The 23385-nt window shown below is 36.0% G+C and overlaps 1 protein-coding gene across 2 annotated transcripts in view; it reads right to left on the reverse strand.

Moving 5' to 3' along the window:
- Positions 1 to 1943: 1943 nt before the first annotated feature.
- ABCD3 (ATP binding cassette subfamily D member 3) overlaps positions 1944 to 23385 on the reverse strand; it is a 93754-nt gene continuing 72312 nt past the window's right edge. Inside the window, exons 16-23 of one of the 2 annotated variants that reach the window (XM_003260069.4) lie at positions 22948 to 23011; positions 16818 to 16895; positions 16647 to 16712; positions 16462 to 16551; positions 15879 to 15998; positions 8415 to 8519; positions 5423 to 5479; positions 1944 to 3576 (exon numbers count right to left, since the gene is read on the reverse strand). In XM_003260069.4, coding sequence (XP_003260117.3) covers positions 3499 to 3576; positions 5423 to 5479; positions 8415 to 8519; positions 15879 to 15998; positions 16462 to 16551; positions 16647 to 16712; positions 16818 to 16895; positions 22948 to 23011 — 658 coding nt within the window. In that variant the 3' untranslated portion in view covers positions 1944 to 3498. The remainder of the gene's footprint in view (positions 3577 to 5422; positions 5480 to 8414; positions 8520 to 15878; positions 15999 to 16461; positions 16552 to 16646; positions 16713 to 16817; positions 16896 to 22947; positions 23012 to 23385) is intronic. The other variant, XM_012500529.2, reaches the window with a different exon arrangement.

The raw sequence follows: 23385 nt of genomic DNA on the forward strand, positions 1-23385 counted from the left end.
ACATTAAATGAGTTCAACCTCATTAGTCATCAGGGAAATGCAAAATGAAACCACAATGATGGCTGAAGATACATCAAGCAAAAATAAAAATTAAAAAAAGAGCACTGAGAATACCAAGTCTTTGCAAGGACTAGGAAGACCAGAATTCTCACACACTTACAGTGGCAGTGCCAAAGCTGAACACATTCCATTCCAGAAATGCACACACATGTGCACCCAAAGACATGCGTAAGAGTATTTCTAGGAAGTGTTCCTAACAGCTCCAAACAGAAAACAACCCAATGCCCATCAATGGGAAGAGGAATACATAGCCTATTCATATACAGATGCTGCTGGTCTTAAAATGGAGCTGCATCGCAATAAACTCACAGTTAAGTCAAAAAATGCATTTAACATCCAGGTAAACCCGTCATAAAGCTGAAAACTTGTAAGTTGAACCCTCTGTTAAGTCAGGGATGGTCTGCAATTAACCATTATACAGCAATGAAAGTGAAGGAACTACTGTCACACTTACCATGGATCAATCAGCCTCACAACGCTGAGGGAAAGAAGCCATACACAGAAGGGTATCTAATATATATAAAGTCCAAAAACAGGCAAAACCAATTTATGTGATAGAAGTCAGGAGCTAGTAATTGCAAGAGAACAAGAAGGAGCCTTTAGTGCTGTAACAATGTTCTATTTCATTTGGTATCTGGGTGTGGTTATAAGTGTGTACGCTTTCTTAAAAATTCAGAGCCTAAATTTATCAATGTTTTTGTACATATACTACAATAAAATGTTTACAAATTTAAAAAATGATTTAACTACATGAAGGGATGTGGCAGAAACAAAGGTGGTAGGGAATGTCTAAAACTGATAAATCAAGAAATAACTATAAAGGCATATTGTTTAAAAAAATGAGATGCAATTACACCAACTAGAAGAGTTTAAAATCATTGCTCCTAAGGTTTGGAGGGGATTGCTTTTCAGTTTTTTTGGCACTTTCTTAAAGTGACATGCATATGTTATGTATATGGAAATGGTCAGAACATTCCAATTCTTCACAAAGGAAAAATCACTAATGTAGGTTTAAAAAAAAGAGACAGCTTCCTGCAGCTAACAATGTCAAAGTCCATCTGTTAGAAGAAAATTCATTCTGTTTCTCAGCACAAATTATGATTTTAAACACCAAGTTTAAAAGTTAAAACTTTACATAAGGTAATGACAGATGCTATCATATCACCGCTTTTAAGCCAAATGTTAATCATTCAGAAAGGGGGGAAAGAGACAAATGCCAGATATATTTTATTCTATTAATGCAAAACAAACTACCATCGCTGTTTCATACTTATTTTCTCATTATATAAAAAGTAAAAACTTACTATGAGAACACGGTGATATGTCTTGGCATGCAGCGTGGTGCTCATGGATGAAAGTTCTTATTCTTTGGTTTATTCTTCGGATTAAACTAACATTTCCCAGTGCGATTTCTGGAAGGTGTTAATAGGAATTATGTAGAAAAAGATGTTCCGTGGTCAATCATGTTTTGGAACCAATGGATTTCTTTATTGTGGGTCTTCTAAGAACCACTATTATGTAAATGTGATTCTCCAGAAGGATCTTCCTCTGTGCCTCAAATGGTGAGGCACTATAATATTTGTTACATAAAAAAGAAAAGAATTAAGAAAAAAGCCCAAATTGTTGTTGTTGTTTTGATGGCAAGAATCATAACAAAAGCAATTATAAGGCAGCTAGGAGAATACTTTTACGAGTAGGTTTAAGGTAACCCAGAAATCTGAAAATCGGAAACTTTCCCATGCCTTAAAATCTTTTCCAAGACGAATAGTATCTTTTAAGGTCTCCTGGCTGTTTGGTAGCATTTGTCAGGTACACAGATTTTACTGAACTTTTCTAAAAGAGAAATTCATTCAATTAAAAACCATACTTGGCAAAACTTTAAAAAAGAGAGACACTGTGCTAAAAGCATTTTCTGAATTTATTTTTGTGTTCTCAAGTCAAGACTAAACTATGTATGTTTTCAAGTCAAGGCTGAATTATAAATGAACTTCTCAGTATTTAGATACCAGAATAAAAAGAACAAGCAAAGGTTGTATAGGATAGCTGAGTTTTTTTTTTTTTTTAATCTGAACAGAAAATAAGTAAGTATACAAGTTCGCTAAACAGAAGTGGTAAAAATTGAATGTTATGTATTATGGAATTCAGTACATCAGTTTACTTCGGTAGCCAGTGATTGTTATAGTTAATTCTGCAAAAAAACAAAACCAGTTATGCAGAAACAAGAGTATAAAATGCCCCTTTCTGAAGCTCAGTTTGAGAAACTGATTTCATATCTAGCTTATTGATTATACTCAGTTTCAATTCTCCCTGTGCAAATAATACATAAAGTCATTAATGATGGTTTAATGAACTGAAACCATCTTCTCTTAGGATCGTTCGACATAATAACCCAAATATAAAAAAGTTATTCCGGATTCACAGAGATAAAACAGTGCCTCGGAAACATAATTCACCCATGTATATATAATAATTTTAGAACATACTTTTTAAACATAAAATCACAGTCAAAGACAGTGATAGCATTGCATACTCAGTGCATTATTTCATGTAGTGCTTTCCTATGGCTCATCTGGAGTTTAATACCAAATAACCACCACGCTTCTAATGAATGGGCTTCTAACACACACAAATTTGTCTAATTCTCTAAAAAATCTAAAACTCTCATCAGACCTTGAGCCTGGCATGTTAAGGACTTTGTGTTTTAATATCCCAAACATTGGGAAGATTAGGTGTGATACATGGTAACCCCTCCTTGTAAGCAAGACTGCACATATACTTTAAACAACTCGATACTGCAGACTGAGAGGGGTACATTTATCATTTAGTTAAGGAAAATCAAAATGGCTTTTCCTGTAGTCAAATGCACTCCAAGACACACACAAGGAATGAGTATTACTGTGGCAGCTAAAGAAATCTGCCACTGTATAATAAATGCTGTTATGCAATGATGTTATACATTTAAATAATACATTATGATTTGTTTCCAACTACCATAGGGCACAGGAAAATGAAACTGAAGACTATCTTGCTAGAACAGGACAAATGATGACCCAGTTTTAAATAGGGTTCTTCACTGAAGGAAAAGATAGAGCCATAAAAGTCCAATTAGCTGACTTCGAATGGTTTACATCCCAGGATGAATCAGGTTACAGTGATTGAAGCCCAATTTAATTTAGGCAGGTTTTTAACCACAAGAATAAGGACATTCTTAGTACATATTATTAATTAAACCAACATATACACAATTAGCATATCCTATATAATATTAAATGTTTTAACAACTTGTTCTCCATTATTCTATATCTAGTTAATTTGTTGCTTTGTTTTTTTTTTTTTTAAAAAAAAAACCAAGCTCAACTTTATTTTACAATGTACTTTGCCTTTCTAAGTGTATTCTGTAATTATTTCACTGTAGCAGGTATAGTTCTCCAGATTTCTCTAAGAGCCAAACTCAACTGTATCTTCTGTTATCTGTTTGAATTCATAGTTGCCTCTGCCATCCATATGCAGGTAGTACTATGGGAAAGAAGGGGGAAAAAAAGTCAGTAACTAAGAGTGAATATAGTACTGTCCCTTATGAAAAGTAAAATACAGACTGCCTCATTATTTTAAGGGAGCTAAATCTATAAGCATCCCACAAATTAGAATGCTTCCATAACTCCATGACCAAGGATCTCAGCTACCAGTAGGTTAAACTGTGCTAAATGCAAGACTGTTCCATAGGTCAGTCAGTATTGTTTCCTGTAGCCTGATTTCCTAATCAGCTTGAAATCTCCATCTTAAGGTTTTTTATTTGTTTTTAATTTAGTAGAGGGGAAAAAGAGCTATAAAAACTGCCTATATATCCTAACCTCTGAAGACACAATAGCAGTTACAAAGCCTTCTGTTTTTATTTAATGGCTTATTTTCAGAAAGCTTTCTGAGTTTCCATTTTCTGTATTACTATTTCTTAGCTATCCTGGCCCCTCACATTCTAGCTGTGTTCCCCTCCTTCACATGATCACTGGCCTGATGATTATTTTGCTACTTGTCTATACCTCCAAAAGAAGAGGAAGGGTGAAACCCAAATGCTCTCAATTCCTCTCAATGTTCTATGGCTATAATACTTACGAACTTCCAAGAAAACACAAAGGCTTGGCTATATTTTAAATGGCTTTGATTTCTAGTTATTCAATTTCCTATTCAGTTCATGAAAAATTGACGTTATAATATGCCATAAAATAATAAAAGCTATCTTTAAAAGTCACACAGTTATATAGAATTTCACTGAATTTTATTAAGTACTTTCATATAGGCTACCTGTCTAATTTCATGGTAATCTAAGAGATAGGCAGGTAAGGCTCAATAACTTCATTATACAAAGGAAGCAACTGAGGCTAGAAACGTTGGTGCCTGAACCCAGGCTCTCTGACTTCAAATCCTATGCTCTTCATTTTATCACTTGTAGACTATCATCTACATCCTAAAGTTCTTGAAGGTAAAAACTGTAATTAATTTGCATCCCTCGTGACACTTAGCTCAGTATCTGGCAAAAAAAACGTCCTTAATCAGGTATGTATTTTGTGGAACAAGATACCTTTACCATTATTCCAATTTTTCTCAAACCCTTGCTTTTACCTAAAATTTCTGTATCATTTGGGAAGGAAAAAAAGGAAAAAGGAAGGAAAGAAGAGAAGAAAGGAAAGAGGGAAGGCGGAAAGACAGAAAGAAGAAAAGAAAGGAAGGAAGAAAGCAGGGAGGGAGGAGGAAAGAAAATAAAGAGAATTAAACTGGGTTTACTTCCAGATTTTGAGCATTTCACATTAAGAGTTGAAAAGAACTGCCATAGTGAGAATGGCACTACTGAAGCACCAGAATAAGTAATACACGTGCACCAATGTAAGCCTCGCTTGAATATCTTTGTAAATTATAACGACTACCTAATGAATCCCACTTACTACAGTACATTGATAAACATAGCTGACATTATTCAATCTTCCCCCTTGTAGTCCTGACCTCTATTAAAAATGCCCCTAAATTTTTTGCCATCTAATTCTTCTTAAGACTTTTTCTCTTCTGTCACTGCTGGATAAGAAAAGTTTACTTCACCATATTTGTGATAAGACTATGCAAAATTTAGTCAGTTACTATTAACAGATAAGAGTCACTTATAAAACTAGAGAAAAACTGTTACACCATTGCTTTCAAAACTGACAACTATAATATTTAAGAAAATCCTATTTTATAAAACAAAACCACCTTTTCTCTTTAAGACATATGTTTAAGGGAATACAAACCATAAAATCTAAAATCATATTAACCTGAATTCATATTTTAAAGAAAATAAAATTTCACTGTACCATTCAATGAAAGAAATACAAACCTCATGATGTTTCCAAAGAGATTTCCTGTGAGACACAGTGAAGAGAGTGATGCCAACCTAATACAAAGAAAATGATTTAGGTTTAATCAATAACAGAGTCACAAATTAAACTAGTCCATGTACTTTAAGCTGTTAAGAGGATTGTCTTCAGTGACTAAAGTTAAAAAGCAATGTCAATGAGAAAAAATTTACAACTGGATGCAAAATGTTTATAGCAATGGAAAGTACTGGCCATCAACCACATAATAAAAACTACAAGGTACTGGCATTAAGTGTATTACTTTGTTTTGTGCAAAAAACGTATCTCCTATCATGTCTCCTATTTTATTGTGAAAAATATATGAGAGGAATATGAGAAGGATAAAAATAGCCAAAGGTCAAAATCAGGAAAAATTAAATCAGTATAGCACTGTTGACAGTCAACTTGCTTCTCAAATACAGGGTCATAATCGCCTACCGTAAACTATTGTTTTGGAATGTGTCCTGGAATTCAGATTTTGAAAATGTATTATTTAACACCCCCAGAGAGTTCTGAGGCAGAATTTTATAATTAAACACATAAATGTTTCTGTAGTGACACATATGGACACTGATATTAAGTGAGACAGAGTTTAAATATATTTTGTTAGCTTAGGCGAAGTTTTACCCAGTGAGCTTGCTATAAAATTATGAAAAATGTTTTAAATTTAAGCACTTTCTGGATTTCAGATTGTGAATATGTATTTATAGATCTGTACTTCAGATTTTCAAAAAAAAAAAAAAAAAGACTAATAGATAATAGCTGTAGTTGCTCTAGATCAGTGGTTCTCAACCAAGGTGGGGAGGTCGGCGATATTTGTCCCTCAGGGGGACATTTGGCAATGACTGGAGGCATTTTTATTTTCACAACTGAAAGCACTACTGGCATGTAACGGGTAGAGGCCAGGGATGCTTTCTAAACATCCTCCAGTGCACAGCAACCCTCAGCCCTGCCCAACTAGGATTTACCAGTCAGAAGGTCAATAGTGCCAAGACCGAGAAACCCCACTCTGGGTCACTGTTCCTCCAAGTGGATCACTCAAGGCTGGCAAATGCATGCTTAGGGCATCTGGGAAATTTCCACCGTGGTTTAATTTTATTTTCATTTTGATAATTTTTAAAAGATCATTATAAGTATATTCTGGATCATTTTTACCATGAGATTGAAGTTCCTAAGTTTGTATTTACACCTCTGGTTGCCAAAGTGATATAACATAAAACTTCTAATGTGTAATAAGTTTGGCTGCACTGTAAAAAGGTTCTTAAATTGGTTAGGAATTGCATAATAAAATATGCGTATTATCAGTATTAATAAAACATATATTTCAACCATACCACACTTTTCTGATTTTTCAGAGCTCATTTAAGATATTATTTCTGTTCATGATTCTACAATAATTGGATTAGACATCTACTTAATGCACACATTCTTTACATGAGGATATAAAAAATATATGAAGTATATAAGTCAAAATAAAAAGCAAAATGCAAAACAAAGAAATTTGAAGCTCAGATTCTATCTTTCCTTAATTAAATCCCAAACCACTGGTTTAGTTTCATCTAAACAGTATCCTAGGTCTCTTTAATGTTGCAAATTTGAAATTGTATTTAAGTTTTGTCTGTATTTAATGTATTTAATGTGTAAGTTTATATTAGTTTTGTAGCTGTAAAAGAGCTCTAGGCTTAAGGAATTCACACCTCATTTCATGTTTATACATGTTTAAGTGCTATCACAGTAATTTAAATTATCAATGAGGCCCCATATGAATTTTCCTTTAAATGGAACTGATGTTTTATAGAATTTATACAGTCTTAAGTGGGGACTTCAAGCCTAAACCTAGAGCATAAGAGTAAATCACGTGGTCAAAATTACCAGCAAAGAGCTGCTATGTCATTGAATCAACTGCAGACTACATGGTTTTACGTATATGAGAATACCATAAACATCTCTAATACCTATAAATTTGAAAACCAACATGAACAAATGTATAATTATATATTACCAAGGCAAATTCAAGAATAGAAAATAAATCATTAACAAGATAAAATCAGTAGTTAAAATCTTTCTACAAAGAATAGCAAATTCTTTTATCATCACATCAGTGCTTCTCAAACTTTGATGTGCATTTGAATCATCTTAGAATTTTGTTAAAATGCAGATTCTGATTTAGCAGGGCTTGAAATTCTGCATTTCTAACAAACCCCTAGGTGACACTGCTGCTGCTGATCATGACCACACTTTGAATAGTAGGAATTCATACTATATATACTCAATATGACCTTTTTTATTTATTGAGAACTCCCAAAGAACACATGCAAAATGTTAAAAATCCTCATCTACCTCATTTACTTATATAGAAACTATATAACAGCTAGGATATACTACATTTGTTCCAAAATGTAACCACAGTATAGATGTTGGTAACAATTTCTCAAAGAAAGAAAACTGATACTATTGAATAATTACTTAAAGAATGGAACCAATAAAGATAGCCTCAGACTTAGCTACTAAAAGCAGCTTTGGTAAAATATTGCTCAGGCTAGGAAATAAAACGGATAAATTAAAAATTGCCAAATAATTATTGTTGAGTTTTGTTCATTAAAAAACTCTAATGTTTAGATAAAGTTAATGGAATAAATTAAGAAAAGGTCAGTTTATTAACTCTGAGTATAAGTAATGAGGTAAAGTGAAATAGATTTAAATGTTGTTTTATATCAATGAGATATCTTTTATATCTCACTGACATAAAACAACATTTAAATCTATTTCCCATATATAAAGAGAATTATATACAGAACTGTATTTATAATTCTTTTTCTTTTATTCATGTTTTATATCTTTATTAAAACAAGAAATCTTTTGGTAGAAATTTTGTTACTTAGTGACCTGGAATCTTCTCTTTGGACAGATTTGGACACAGTTTACACTAGGAAGGAGGCCGTGGCTCCTCAAACTGAGCACCTGCACACTTACCTTTCGACAATGACTGTAAATGTAGCCTTCCACATCGACACTAACTGCACTTGTGCATTCATCCAAAATGGCAAACTGGGGTTTATGATAAAATAATCTTGCCATCTGAAGCATAAAAAAAAAATTTTGTGTAAAACACAGGCAGACCTAAAATTAATAAGCCGAAACAAACTTACGTTAAATATGCATTTGCAGTCTTGTAAATCAAAAGTATAAAAATTATTCTAATTCAAAAAATCTACTTCCCAGAAATAGAAACAACATAAAGATAACTGTTTTCACTGTCATCCTGAACAAAGGGAAAAATGTACTTCATGGGAAATATTAATTGCTCAGAGTAAAACACAAAGCTTAAGACTGATGAGAGAGGAAGTTTCAAACTAGTATTAAAGAAAGCTCACTAAACAAATAAGATTACAGAGTACATATTTTAGCCAAATCTCAGAATTCAGACTAGATGACTCTGATGCAAAAAGGTCTCTATTTTAAATATTTTGTTGCTTAAGTAATGGTACCAATTAATATTCTCACCATTAATTTTTATTGTACTTGTTTTATATCCCCATTGTCAGTTCTGGTTGTGCTCATTTTTTTAAGCTTTTGCTAATTTTATAAACGAAAATTAACATCAAAATTAGAGCATACATTTCTTTGACTATCAGGAATGATGAACATTTTCCCACATTTATGTTCCCATGTATTTTCTGGGGATTGTTTATTCTGACCTTTTGTCTAACAGATATTCCAATTTTTGTCATCTGCCCCCTGACAAGATCTCCATGTTTAAGACCAATGGGGCATTCTTCTATCCTTAATTTATCTTCTCTGCAACATTCTCCTTAGAAGACCACTCCATCCTTCTTGAGAAAGTGATAGGGAAACCATGCACCTAAGTTTCCTCCTACTTCTGAGGATTCTTTCTCAGTTTCTTTTCTAGCACTTTCTCCTTCACTCAACCATTAAATACAGGAGCTCCTTAGGGCTAATTTCTAGGTCTCCTCCTCTTTTTCCTGTATTCTCCCAGTGATCTCATCCAATCTTCTGATTTAAAATACTATTTACATTTTATAAACTTGCAATATGCATCTCTCACTCATACTTCTCAAATTTCCAGATATATAAAAATTTCGGCCAGGCACAGTGGCTCACGCCTATAATCCCAGCACTTTGTGAGGCTGTCGCAGGAGCCATTGCTAGAGATCAGGAGTTTGAAACCAGCCCAGGCAACACAGGGAAACCACATCTCTACTTAAAAAAAAAAAAAAAAAAAAATTAGCCAAGCATGGTCGTGTTCACCTGTGGTTCCAACTACTCAGGAGGCTAAGACAGGAGGACTTGAGCCCAGTAGGTCAAGGCTGTAATGAGCCATGATCAGGCCACTGCACTCCAGCCTGGCTGAAACAGCAAAACGCTATCTCAAAAAACAAACATTTTAAATTTAAAACATTTAAAAAATTAAAAATAAAAATTCCTCTTTGAGTTTCTACTTGGGTATCTCACAGGACTCTCAAACGTTAAAAGTCTAAAACTCAAATGTAATTTCTAGATTTTCCCTCTAAAATCCATTCCCTTCCCTAATCTTGAATACTTCAGCAAATGAAACTATCGAACAGTTGTTCCAGCTAGAAAGCCAGGAGTCCTCCCTGGTCTGGTCCTTCCCTTTTCCTCTTCCCTTTCACTCTCCCACAGCTATTTTTAAAATGAACTAAAAAGTCCATTCAAGTAAGAAATGTGAAGTTTCAAGTTCACTCACTTTTCCTCATCTCAACAAACATGCCCTTAGCCCAGAGCACACCCATCTCCTGTCTGGATAGACTACAAGTAGCCTCCTACCATTTCTGCTGCTCCTCTCTAGTCCACTCTCCATGTAACCAGAGAACATCTTTCACACACGTCAATCAGGGAACTTCACTCTCTGGCTTAAAACCCTTCAACAACTTCCCATTTCACTTAAAATTCAAACTCCTTACCACGGTCTACAAGACCTGCACAATCTTATTTCTACTCACACTCTAACCTCAACATTCTAGCCAACAACGCCTCCTCTCAACTGCTAGGAACAAGATGCCTTACACCTTAGAGGCTTAAACACATGTCATTCTTTTATGTCTCAAATGCCTTATTCTGTTCCTTAGAGCTTTCAAATTTCTGCTTATAATGTCATCTTCTCAGGCAAACCTACCCTCATCCCTAGCCACAATCCAAATGGGTCCTTTCTGTAACACCTCTGAAGCACTTCATATATAATCCCAGCACTTTGTGGGGCTGAGGAGGGCAGATCACTTGAGGCTAGGAGTTCGAGACTAGCCTGGCCAACGTGGTGAAACCTCGTATCTACTAAAAATACAAAAATTAGCCAGTCATGGTGGCGCACACCTGTAGTCCCAGCTACCTGGGAGGCTGAGGAACAAGAATCTCTTGTACCTGGCCAGGCGCGGCGGCTCACGCCTGTAATCCTAGCACTTTGGGAGGCCGAGGCGGGTGGATCACAAGGTTAGGAGTTCAAGACAAGCCTGCCCAACATAGTGAAACCCTGTCTCTACTAAAAATACAAAAATTAGCTGAGCATGGTGGTGCGTGCCTGTAGTCCCAGCTACTCGGGAGGCTAAGGCAGGAAAATCACTTGAACCCAGGAGGTGGAGGTTATAGTAAGCCGACATTGTTCCACTGCACTCCAGCTTGTGCAACAGAGTGAGACTTCATCTAAAAAAAAAAAAAAGAATCACTTGTACCTGAGAGGTGAAGGTTGCAGTGAGCCAAGATTGCACCACTGCACTCCAGCCTAGGTGAAACAGTGAGACTCTGTCTCCAAAAAACAAAACAAAAAAATTTCAGAAAAGCAGAGACTGTTTTAATCACTACCATGTACTTGACACTTATATATGGGTAGCATTCAACTATCTAATAAATGAATGACTAAAACAGCTTTCCACCTGTTTGCATGAGGTGAGGAAGGGGAGGCAGCAAGGATAGACTATGAAGAAGTTCAATTGTGCAGAAAATGAAAGGTACAGATCACAGAGAAGCTTTGGCTAAGGCAGAGTTTGCTTTTTAGATCAAAGAGACCTGAAAAATGTCTTTCCACAAGAGAAGGATTAGAAGAGGTTAAATGTAGGTGGGGGCTGTGGGAGGGGACATAACTGAAGGAAAACGATGTGATAAAGTCAGAAGACAGAGGCTCCATAAACATACATGGAGGTATGTGCCTTTCTCAAGAAGGATGACATATCCTCTACAGATAGCGGAAGTAGGGAGGTCAGGACAGAGCAGCACACAGTTAATTCAGAGGAATGGTTATCTGAGGGCATTCCACCAATGCCTCTCCTCTCTGCTCCCAAAGGACTCTCTGCATACCTTCATCACCACACTTACTACATGACATGGACATTTTCTCATCATGTGTCTCTCTCTCTCCCACTATGCTGTCAGCTACTTAATGCCACAATACAAGAAAGTTGTAAAGCAGGAGTGTCCAATTTTTTGGTTTCCCTGGGCCACACTGGAGGAAGAAGAATTGTCTTGGGCCACACATAAAATACACTAACACTAATGATATCTGATGAGCTTAAAAAAAAATCACACACAAAAAAAATTTCTTAAGATTTTAAGAGAGTTTATGAATTTGTGTTAGGTTGCATTCAAAGCTGTCCTGGGCTGCATGTGTCCATGAGCCGCAGGTTGGACAAGCTTGTTGTAAAGTGAATAAGCATATGCACACTGCAGCCATACTGCTTGCCTAAGCTTGACAAAACCCCCACCACCAGCTTTAACATTTACTAGCTGTCTTTGCTTGGCCAGATACTGAACTGCACGAAAGTTCAATTTTCTCTGTAAAATGGGGCATTCCGGCCAGGCGCGACGGCTCACACATGAAATCTCAGCACATTGGGAGGTCGAGGCAGGTGGATCCGCTGAGGTCAGGAGCTCGAGACCAGCCTGGCCAACATGGTGAAACCCTATCTCTACTAAAAAAAATACAAAAATTAGCCAGGCGTGGTGGTGCATGCCTGTAATCCCAACTACTTGGGAGGCTGAGGCAAGAGAATCTCTTGAACCTAGGAGGCAGAGAAAAAACACAAAAATTAGCCACGCGTGGTGGTGCATGCCTGTAATCCCAGCTACTTGGCAGGCTGAGGCAGGAAAATCTCTTGAACCTGGGAGGCAGAGATTACGGTGAGCTGAGATTGTGCCACTGCACTCCGGCCTGGGCGACAGAATGAGACTCTGTCTCAAAAAAACAAAAAGGCGGGGGGGGCATTCCCAGTTCTTACCTCACAGGACTGTTGTGAGCATGAAATGAGATCACCTGAGTAAGGTGCCTGACATACTGTCTGTCATCTATGCAGCACTCAATAAAAATTAGCTGTCATTTAACTGAAATAATAGCCTATCTTTCTTTGAGAAGTAGAAGGCGAGTTATTCTGTCAAGTGCGGTGGGTTAAGTAATGGGGTAGAAAACCCAAAATTGGTAGTTTTAAAATGATTGTCATGAAAAATGAGAGAAGGATAAAAATAAGTAAAATGATTGCTAAGCCATGCTGTGAGCCCATCTGATGTTTTTTAGCTGTGCTCAGAAGAGTGGTTAGAGAAGCGCCAAGGCAAATAACTGCCAAGACAAATAATTGGGTTGGGATTTAGGTAATAGGATGACACAAAAAGTGGGAAAGGAAGTTAAGGGGAAGGGATGAACTGTTCATTCCTTAAGAAATATATTTTATCTCCTATGGGCCACACCCTGGATTATGAAGTCTGTACTGGACAGGAAAGGAGGCAGAGACAGAAAAGGACCGATCAGTTGTAAGAAAACGGAAGGAATAATATTCTAGAGATCTCAGGGAATTTGAGAAAGGGGCATAGTTGCTAATTTAAGGTAAAAAAAAAAAAAAGATTAACAAAAATGGATTAAAAAAACACTAAAAATTTTATAACAGTGATATCTCTGGTAAAGGGGTTTGGCCCAATTTATACTTAAATAAATTTTCCACTTTTCCATCATATATAGTTTTTCATAACTCAAAATAAGAAAAGTTATTACTAAATAGGAAGAGCAAGAAAAATGGAGTGGAAAAGATAACTTTTGGTCAGAAACACAAGATATCCCAAATTGTGACATTAGCTGGAGCAACCCTGGCTGACTCACTGTTCTAAGTGGCTAGGCCTTTTAGGTCTGTTCTTCCTAAAAATTATAATACCTACTTTCCCCCCAACTTTCTACTTTGGTAATTTTCAATCCTACCAAAAAAACTGAAAGGACAGTAAAATGAATACACATATACAATCTTTACCTAACTTCACCAATGTTAGTATTTGTAGCGTTAGCCTTCTCCTTTCCATCCTCTGAAACAAAACAACAGGCTCTCTTTTACACATCACATTCAATTCTCTAGACAATGGCTTACACAGAACACACCCTGCCAATGGCTTGGCCATGCTCCAATTATATATGCAGTGGTGTCACAGGTGAGCTTTCCCCATTTCCCAAATGCCTCTATTATGGATCATGTTTTTTTTTTTTTTTTCCTTTTGAGACAGAGTCTTGCTCTGTTGCCCTGGCTAGAGTGCAGTGGCATGATCTTGGCTCACTGCAACCTATGCCTGCCGGGTTGAAGTGATTCTCCTGCCTCAGCCCCCCACTGCTCTGGGAACGCCTTTGAATTCCTAATCTTCAAATAAAAATTATCCCCTCTATACTTTTATACCACACACACACTGTTCCTTCGTTTAAGTACATTCACTATTCATTCTCTGAGTTTCCATCGTGTCCATTTCTGAACCATATCCTTCCATTTTCTCTGAAGACATAGTACAGAAATTTATTTTGCAGCTCTTTATTTGCAGTTATTTCTATAGTCATCTTCTAAATTGACTCTAGAAATGCCTGATCATTTCAGATTTTCACTCCTTCAGCCTAATTCCCATTTTGAATATAGCTATTATCTCTCTCATTTATGATTTACTCTTCACATTAGATTCATCTCACGTTATAGCACTAGCCAGGCAAGTCACACTATTAGGTTAACATTAACCTCATGTAGAGTGGGTATGATTTTGGGAAAAACAACCTGCACAGTCAGGGACTTGGAGGTAACAAAAAGGTGGAATATAACCTGAATATAATGGGTCAGAAATTCTACCATAAGCCAATTTCTTTTGCTTTCTTTCCTTAGCTATAGTTTTCTCTAATCTCCATGAGGCTAATACTCTGCAGGGGGAGAGGAGAATCTCTTGCTTGGATCTATTCAAACTATGAAATATATAGTTAAAAAATGACTCTATGAAGTTGCCCCTCTTGATAAGGTACCCAAACTACCGTTCTTTTTAAATTTTTATTGATTTATTTATTTTTAGTGAGACAATCTCCCTCTATCACCCAGCCTGGAGTGCCACGGTGTGTGATCACAGCCCACTGCAGCCTCAAACTCCTGGGCTCAAGCAATCTTTCCACCTCCCAGTAGCTAGGACTACAGGCGTGTGCCACTACGCCCAGATAATTTTTAAATTTTTTTGTAGAGAAAGGGTCTTGCTATGTTGCCCAGGCTGGTCTCATTCTTACTATGTAGTGTTTAGTGCATATTTTTGGTTTGGGACAAGTTTAGTCATCATAACAATTAAAGTAGTTTCTTTCAAATGCTTGTTTATATTAGGAAAACTTAAAAATTCTAAGTAACTTTAAGTAGTAGATACTGAACCTTGAAACAAAAACATGTATATAATAGTGGAGGAAAAGGGCAAGAAGAGAATACAGATAAAATTTGAATGGATCGTTTCTAATGCCTTCAGCTATTTCAGAAAGAACAGCCTGAGTGATACAAAAGAGATGTCTGTAGGGAAGAGACATGAGAAGAAATTTCATAACCCAGCCAGGATTACCTTATATCCCAGGACTAATGTGCTACAGAGTTTCTCTGAACTTTTAGAAAAATGGATTATTGGTATATAGTTGGATCTGCAGCTTTTCCTTTCATAGGTACTGGCAGGGTATTTATGAATTTTTCAGAATTCCAAATTTACATGCAAGTTAAAGATTTTCAAGCACTTTTATGATAATTTAAACTAATCCATACTGAAACAGCTGCTGAATAAAAAAATGTAAGATGAAACTTTGTGCCGGGCGCGGTGGCTCACGCTTGTAATCCCAGCACTTTGGGAGGCCGAGGCAGGCAGATCACGAGGTCAGGAGATCGAGACCACGGTGAAACCCCGTCTCTACTAAAAAAATACAAAAAATTAGCCAGGTGTGGTAGCGGGCACCTGTAGTCCCAGCTACTCGGAGAGGCTGAGGCAAGAGAATGGTGTGAACCTGGGAGGCGGAGCTTGCAGTGAGCCAAGATCGTGCCACTGCACTCCAGCCTGGGCAACAGAGCGAGACTCCATCTTCAAAAAAAAAAAGAAACTTTGTGTCCTGATTAATCAAAATGCTGGAACCAGTTGCATTCTTGTGCAATTTCTTCGCAGTATACTTACCGCCATCCTTTGCTTTTCTCCACCACTGAGTACATCCATCCAATCCTGAACACTGTCCCAGCCTCCTTCACGTTCAAGGATATGACCCAACTGGACATTGTCTAAGTATTCCTTCAGTATCTTTCAGCAAAATGATTAAAGATGAAATTAAACTTAATATAAGCCAACATTCTTAATCGTGGTTTATTTTTTAAACTGCAATCACTGTAATTTTATTGTCTGTACCACTTAAAAGATACATTTCAGAAAAGAATGTGGCACAAGGTAGCCCTGAACCTTTCAGCTCCTATCTACACTAAACTTGACAAAATATGTCTAGTAGCTTAAAGAGAATAACACTGTTGTACATAATAAGAGGATGATGGCAATGAGAGAACGAACAATAGTGTAAAGGTTAAGATTAAACTCTTTTTAAGCCAAGGGATTATCATCTTACCTCAGCTCAGAAAATCACAATTTATGGCTTTGGAAAGCTTTATAGCTTAAGATAAACTACCTGGCATTTAAAATACTTAATTGATTATAAATAAACAATCTGAAATGGAGTATTTTCAGTGGATCTAGGATATAAACATTCCCTTACTAGGTCAGAAATTCCTTTCCTTTTCTGATCTTCTCGTCCATCTGGATATATCACTTGATCTCGAAGTGTTCCAAGGGTCATGTAAGGTCTCTGACAGTAGCAGAGCAAAAGTCATTAGAAGCAACATGAAAAAATAAATAAACAAAAAGATCTTTAGATCAAAGATAACTCAAGCTAGGTCTTACCTGAGGAACATAAAATAATTTTCCTCTTTCGGGTTTAGTTAGACGTCCTCCAAAAAGAGGCCATAACTATTAAAAAGAGAGAGAAGGGAGAAGAACAATTGTAAAATTTACAAAGTGGTAGACAGTATGGCAAAATAAGACTGCAAAATGTTGAGGCCAACTTGTACTAACTTCGCCAAGAACACGGAAAAGTGAACTCTTTCCACAGCCATTTGGACCACAGATTAGAACATTAGCCCCAGATCGAACCTGAAAAAAAAAAAAATCAGTCTGTGAAGTAATTAAATCAAATTAACATATACTTAATCAACATTTCCTTAGACTCAAATATTAATAGCTCCTGGCTAATTATAAGCCGTCTATTTGTCTGCAAATGTAGCATTAGGTGGAGCAGTGAAGAGTTATTGTGAAGGGACCTTGTACTTTGTTTACTTCCAATATTTATCATCACTTTTTTTTTCACTTAAAAAATTATTATTGCTGGGTACGGTGGCTCACACCTATAATCTCAGCATCTTGGGAGGCTAAGGCAGGAGGATCACTTGAAACTGGGAGTTTGAGACTAACCTGGGAAATAAGGCAAGACCCTCATCTCTACAAAAAATAAAAATAAAAAATTAGGCAGGTGTGGTGGTGCACACCTGTAGTCCCAGCTACTCGGGAGGCTGAGGTGGGAGGATTGCTTGAGTCCAGCAGTTTAAGGATGCAGTGAGCTATGATGTCACCTAGGCTGACAGAACAAGACCCCATCTGTATACATATATGTATAAATAAATAAATTTACTGACTGATATCATCAACTTAAGATAAAGAGAGCTAAAGTTTAAAAAACTGAGAATTCTTGAAAACAATAAATACGTGTGTATACACATTGCTTTTATTATTTAACAATATATCACAGATATTCTTCCAGGTCAGTATATTCAGATTCCCCCATTCCTTTCCTTTAATGCCTCAAGCATCTTCCATAGTAAGGATATACTATAACTTATTCAAACACTCCCCTTTGGTTAAATATTTAGGTCATCTGCATTTTGTTTTGCTCCTATAGATAATATTGCAATGAGTGTACAAGTCAGCAACTTATGCAATAGTAAGCAATGTTTCTGTAGATTCCATTCTTAGAATTTGTGTTTTATCAAAATATGTGTGCACTATAAATATACACAAGTGCCACTAAATTATTCTGCAACAACATAAAGATAAATGAGAAAATGTAAAGAGTGGTTAAGTTCTAGGCTTATGATCTTATAAGTATCTGATCAACTCTGTGAAGAATCAGAAAATCTTCGTTATAATTCTAGCTTACAACATTAAACACCAATGCAACACGATAGGAAAGAAAATATCAGAGAGATATGAGTTACCGTAGCTGGTAACCTGCCTTTAACAAATTTGTTAAGCTGGTGAGCCTTCTGTTCCTATTATTTAATTCAATGAATATTTATTGAATGCTCTCTGTCAGGCTCTGTTCTAGGCAAGTAGGCCACATTAATGAATTAAAGAGACAAAAAACAAAAAACCTCTATCTACCCTTACTGGTTTACATTCTAGTGGTAAGAGACATACAATAAAGAATATACATAACATATAAGTTAAATAGTATATTAGAAAATAAGTACTTTGGAGGAAAAAATAGATAAAGGGAACTTGGGAGCGGGTGAGGAAAGCTGCATTTTTAAGGTGGTCAGAGTAGACTTTATTGAATATGACAACTGAGTAAAACTTTAAAAGAAGGGGTGAATTAGGATTTAACTAAAAGACTGTTCTAGCCCCCACCTTTACCAACCATAAAGCTGTTACAGCCTGGCCAACATGGTAAAACCCTGTCTCTACTAAAAATACAAAAATTAGCTGGATGCAGTGGTGGGCACCTGTAATCCCAGCTACTCAGGGGGCTGAGGCATGAGAATTGCTTGAACCCAGGGGGCAGAGGTTGCAGTGAGCCAAGATCGCGCCACTGCACTCCAGCCTGGGCAACAGAGCAAGGCTCCGTCTCAAAAAAAAAAAAAAAAATTTGCTGGTACAAAGGCACTGAAGCAGGAATGTAGCTATCCTATTCAAAAAAACAAAAACAAAAACAGAAACAAGGCTGATTTTACTGAAGAATGAACAGGAAAGAAGAATAGTAGGAAATGAGATCAGAGAGGTATCAGGTAGGGGTAGGGTAGTGGCAGGCACTGAAAGAACTTTGGCTTTTACTGTGACAGAATGGAGAGCCATCAGCATTGTTCACAATAGCTAAAAGGTGGAAGCAAGGAAGTGACCCAGGAGGACGAATGGATAAACAAAATGTGACACACACACACACAATGAAATGGCATTCAACCTTTAAAATGAATGAAACTCTGACACATGCCACAATATAGATGAACCTTGAAAACATTATGCTAAATGAAATAAACCAGCCACAAAAGGACAAATGCTGTATGACTTCACTTATATGTGGTTCCTAGAGCAGTCAAATTTATAGAGACAGAAAGAATGAGAGGTTACCAGGGGTAAGGGAGAGGAAGGAAAGAGAGTTATTGTTTAATGAGTACAGAGGTTCTATTTGGGATGATGGAAAAGTTCTGGAAATGGATAGTGGTGGTGGCTGCATAACACTGTAAATGTACTTAATGCCACTAAATTATACACTTAGAAATGGTTAAAAAGCAAAATTTTATGTTTTTTTTTACATTTTAAAAACTTCTTAAAAAAGAATGAAGCAGCCTAACACATAGTTGATCTAAAAGAAAATAACAATTTACACACATAATTGTTAAAGAGCTGTTCAAATGAATAAACTTTTTTTCCGATAATTAAATAATCATTTTGATAGACTTCTTTTTAAATAACACAATTTCCTTATCATATAAAATTGAATATACTGAATGTTCCTCATAAAGCAAGGTTATCATATAAAATAATCATACTCTACTGTAACAGCGATGCCCTTAGAAGGTCCTAAAGTTCAGTGAGCTGGTAATTAAAGGGTTCCCTGCTACTACATTTTATTTGAGTAATGTTGGCCATATATAAATTCTCCCCTCCTAACTGCTCTTCATGGTTTACAACGGCATCAATATTCCTGCCTCCAATAATACCCTTCCACATTATTTGTTGCAATATGCCAGGAAACCCCAAAAACAGATTTGTAATGATGTATATAAATAATAACCAGACTTACCGAAATCCTGAGTTATCCTTTTATGCTCTAAATCAAGCCTGGCTAACCTACTCAGCATTCACTTTTCTTTACTCCATGGCATTTGGCGGTGTTGAACAAAACTTCCAATTATGATGTCAGCCATGATAAGCCAGTGATAATTTTTCTGTATTAAAAATTTATTAAGTATATATTTTTGTGGGGTTAAATTAAGACTAAAAGCCAAGAGTAACATTTACTGAAAATTAAGTTCTTAACAGCATTGTATTATTGGGGCTCTCAGAATGATTTACTGGATCAACCAATGCTTTGAACCACCATATTTTTACCAATAAAAATATACCCCCCAAATAATACTCCTTGATAAATCCTACTTTCTATAAATTTATCATAACAAATAAAAAATTCTACACATAAATTTAAGTAAAAGAAAAATTATATAAAAGTATGGTGTTTATGAAGATTGATTAGTTTCTTTAAACACTATAAGTATACCTTACTGAAAAGGTAAAAATCTTAATAAATTACAAAGTACTTGTTTTTGGAGACAGGATCTCACTCTGTAGCCCAGACTGGAGTATAGTTGTGCGATCTCCACTCACTGCAACCTCTGCCTCACTGGCACAAGCGATCCTCCCACCTCAGCCGCCTGCATAACCAGGACCAAAGGTGTGCACCACCACACCCAGCTAATTTTTTCATATTTTTCATAGAGACGGGGTTTTGCCATGTTTCCCAGGCTGGCCTCAAACTCCTGAGCTCAAGCAATTCACCCACCTCGGACAAAGTACTATTTTAATCCCCACATGGTAACCTGCAAGCTGTTACATCTTAGGATCTCTCCAGTCTACATACCTCCCACAACAATATCTAGACAGATACATATGTCTATACTGGGGAGTTTATAACGGAAAATGGTATAAAATCTCTTATTCCAAAGAAGTTTTTATTATTTGGTTACAAATGTAACCCAAAAGGCAAATGAATCATAAAGTAGGAAAGATTTATTTGAGGCGCCAAGTCTCAGTTTTATTATGCCTCTTTCCAAGAGAAATAAATCTTTATTTTCAAGTAAGCCAGATGAATAGAAAATAATTAGAGGTTGCAAAGAACTGAAGAACATTTGCTGACTATAGAAAGGCTATGTTAAGAAAAACAATAAAAAGACATAATGAATATGAGAAACCCAAGTCTACTTTAGAATACTTTAAGACGGAAAGATATAAGAATTCATAACAGTGAACCAAAAAGAAGTCAGAGAAACAGTTCCCAGGGGAAGAGAAAACAAGAATCATAGGATAGACACCAGGAAGTAAGGAACATGGTTATGAAGTAAAACACTCCAACAAGTAAGGACATAAGTGGGGACTCAAGACTTTCCAAATGAAACCCAAAAAAGACAAAGAATTAAGGACATTTTTAAGACTATAAAAGTGAAATTACAGAAATGACAGAAGTCTATTCAATACAAACATAAGGGCTTTAAAAGAAAAGGCTTTGAACTAAAAAAGAAAGTGACAGCTTTAGTGTGGTAACATCAAGACAAAATATTATTATGGACCATAATCATGATCCATCTATTCCGAGTATCCCAACCCCCTTTCTCATTGTGCTTCACTCATGTGTGCCCCTATATTATTGGTATGTTTATTTCTGCATAAAGACAGAAGTGAGGGTAAGTAGGCGAAAGGGCCAACAGGCATTCTTCAGCGAAGTCTCACGTCCTTTTTATCCTTGGACAGCGGCAATAAAGGGGCTACTGGAAGTCAAGCCTGGCTACCTACTTTGCCAAAGGAACATTCAAGTGACTGAAGTACCTGGAGCTACGTGAGAAAACACTTCTGTGATATGTGGAGCCAGTCAATATTTACCAACTACATTTACATTTTCTGTACTTCATCTTACATTTCCTGGCTTTGGAATAAATATGATAATGATAGAATACTCATTGCTGAATAAGTCCAAAGTACTTTGCATAACTAACAATTTTCATTTTTATAATTCATTGAGAAGAAAGTAGACATGTGCTTAATATAAATTACTAAGAGCAGAAAACTGAAGACTTACTTAAGACTGTAACAAATTAAAAACAAGTCCAATAATTATATTCTTTATTTTATAAACTATCAGACAATATTCCTTCAAAGAGAGCAGTAGGAAAAAAATCCCCACATCAAACACAAACTACAGATGGCCATGCACATAAGCATGTGGAGAGGAATTCTAGAGCTGTGCTGTCCAATACCATAGCCACTACTCACATGTGGCTATTTAATTTTAAATCATATTAATTAAATTAAATTTTAAATTCAGTTTTGCAGCTGTACTAGTCACATTTCACATGCTCAATATCTACACATGGTTATTTTACTGGACAGTGAAAGTACAGGGCATTTCCATCATTGCAGAAAGTTCTACGGGAAAGTGTTGTTCTAGAGAAATGGTGTCTAGAATGGGGAACATAGCCTATGTGATAGGAATTTGTTACTAATTATGAAGATTTCTGGATCTGAACCATTCATAAAGCCACAACATAGAGAAAACCTAAATAGTAACCCTTAAATCTGCGAGTCTTACAAATCATACAAAAACATTCATCTTTTGTCTTTTCTTTTTAATTTGGTCTGCCATATCCCATTTCATTAGCAGAGTATATTGAATCAACATCAGTATTCACTTGGCATGGGATTTTACGTGTTTTAGGTGAGTGTCTATTTGTAGCACTACTGTGCGGCTCTTCCCCTGCTTTCATCAGTAATAAAACAGTCTGTATTTTGTTTTTATAGGTACAAATCATCCTGTACAATCACAACAATACCAACCACACCATGAGTTTCTTTTTAATGTAAAGAGACTAAAATTATATTTGTGTGTTTAAATACTCATTTTAGACTGGAGACTCCAATTTACTATATTTTCTATGGCTTTCTTGACATAAACTTCATTTGCAAAAAGTTTTTTGGTAGTAGTATTTGAAATTTTGAAGTCCTTTCGATTAAGAAAAATAGATTTCTAAGCGTTTCAAAGACTTACTTTTTAAAGCAATTCTGTGGATTCAGAGACTAAGTCGAGCCTTAATTTAAATATTCAGGTAATCTTTTTTCAGTTCACATTTTAAAGATGATTTTATATGATCATTTAAAAACTTACTTCAAAATTAAGGTCTCGGATCAAAACATCTCCATTTGGCGTTGCTAAAGGAACATGATCAAACCTATGGAGGAAATTTAAAAAAAGAGAATTACTTTAAAGTATACAAGGAACTAATACAACTCAATACCAAAAATACAAATAACCTGATTAAAAAATGGGCAAAGGGCTTAAAGACTTCTTAAAAGAAGAAATTCAGATGGCCAACAGGCATATGAAAAGGTGCTCAACATCTCTAGTCATCAGGAAAATGCAAATCAAAACCATAATGAGACGTCACCTCTGACCTGTTAGGATGACTATTATCAAAGAGACAAATGGTAAATGTTGGCAAAGATGTGGAGAAAGGAAACCTTGTACATTGTTGGTGGGACTACAAATAGTACAGCCATTATGGAAAACAGTATGGATGTTCCTCAAAAAATTAAAATTAGGACT

Source organism: Nomascus leucogenys, chromosome 12 (assembly GCF_006542625.1).
Source record: "Nomascus leucogenys isolate Asia chromosome 12, Asia_NLE_v1, whole genome shotgun sequence".
NCBI lineage: Eukaryota > Metazoa > Chordata > Mammalia > Primates > Hylobatidae > Nomascus > Nomascus leucogenys.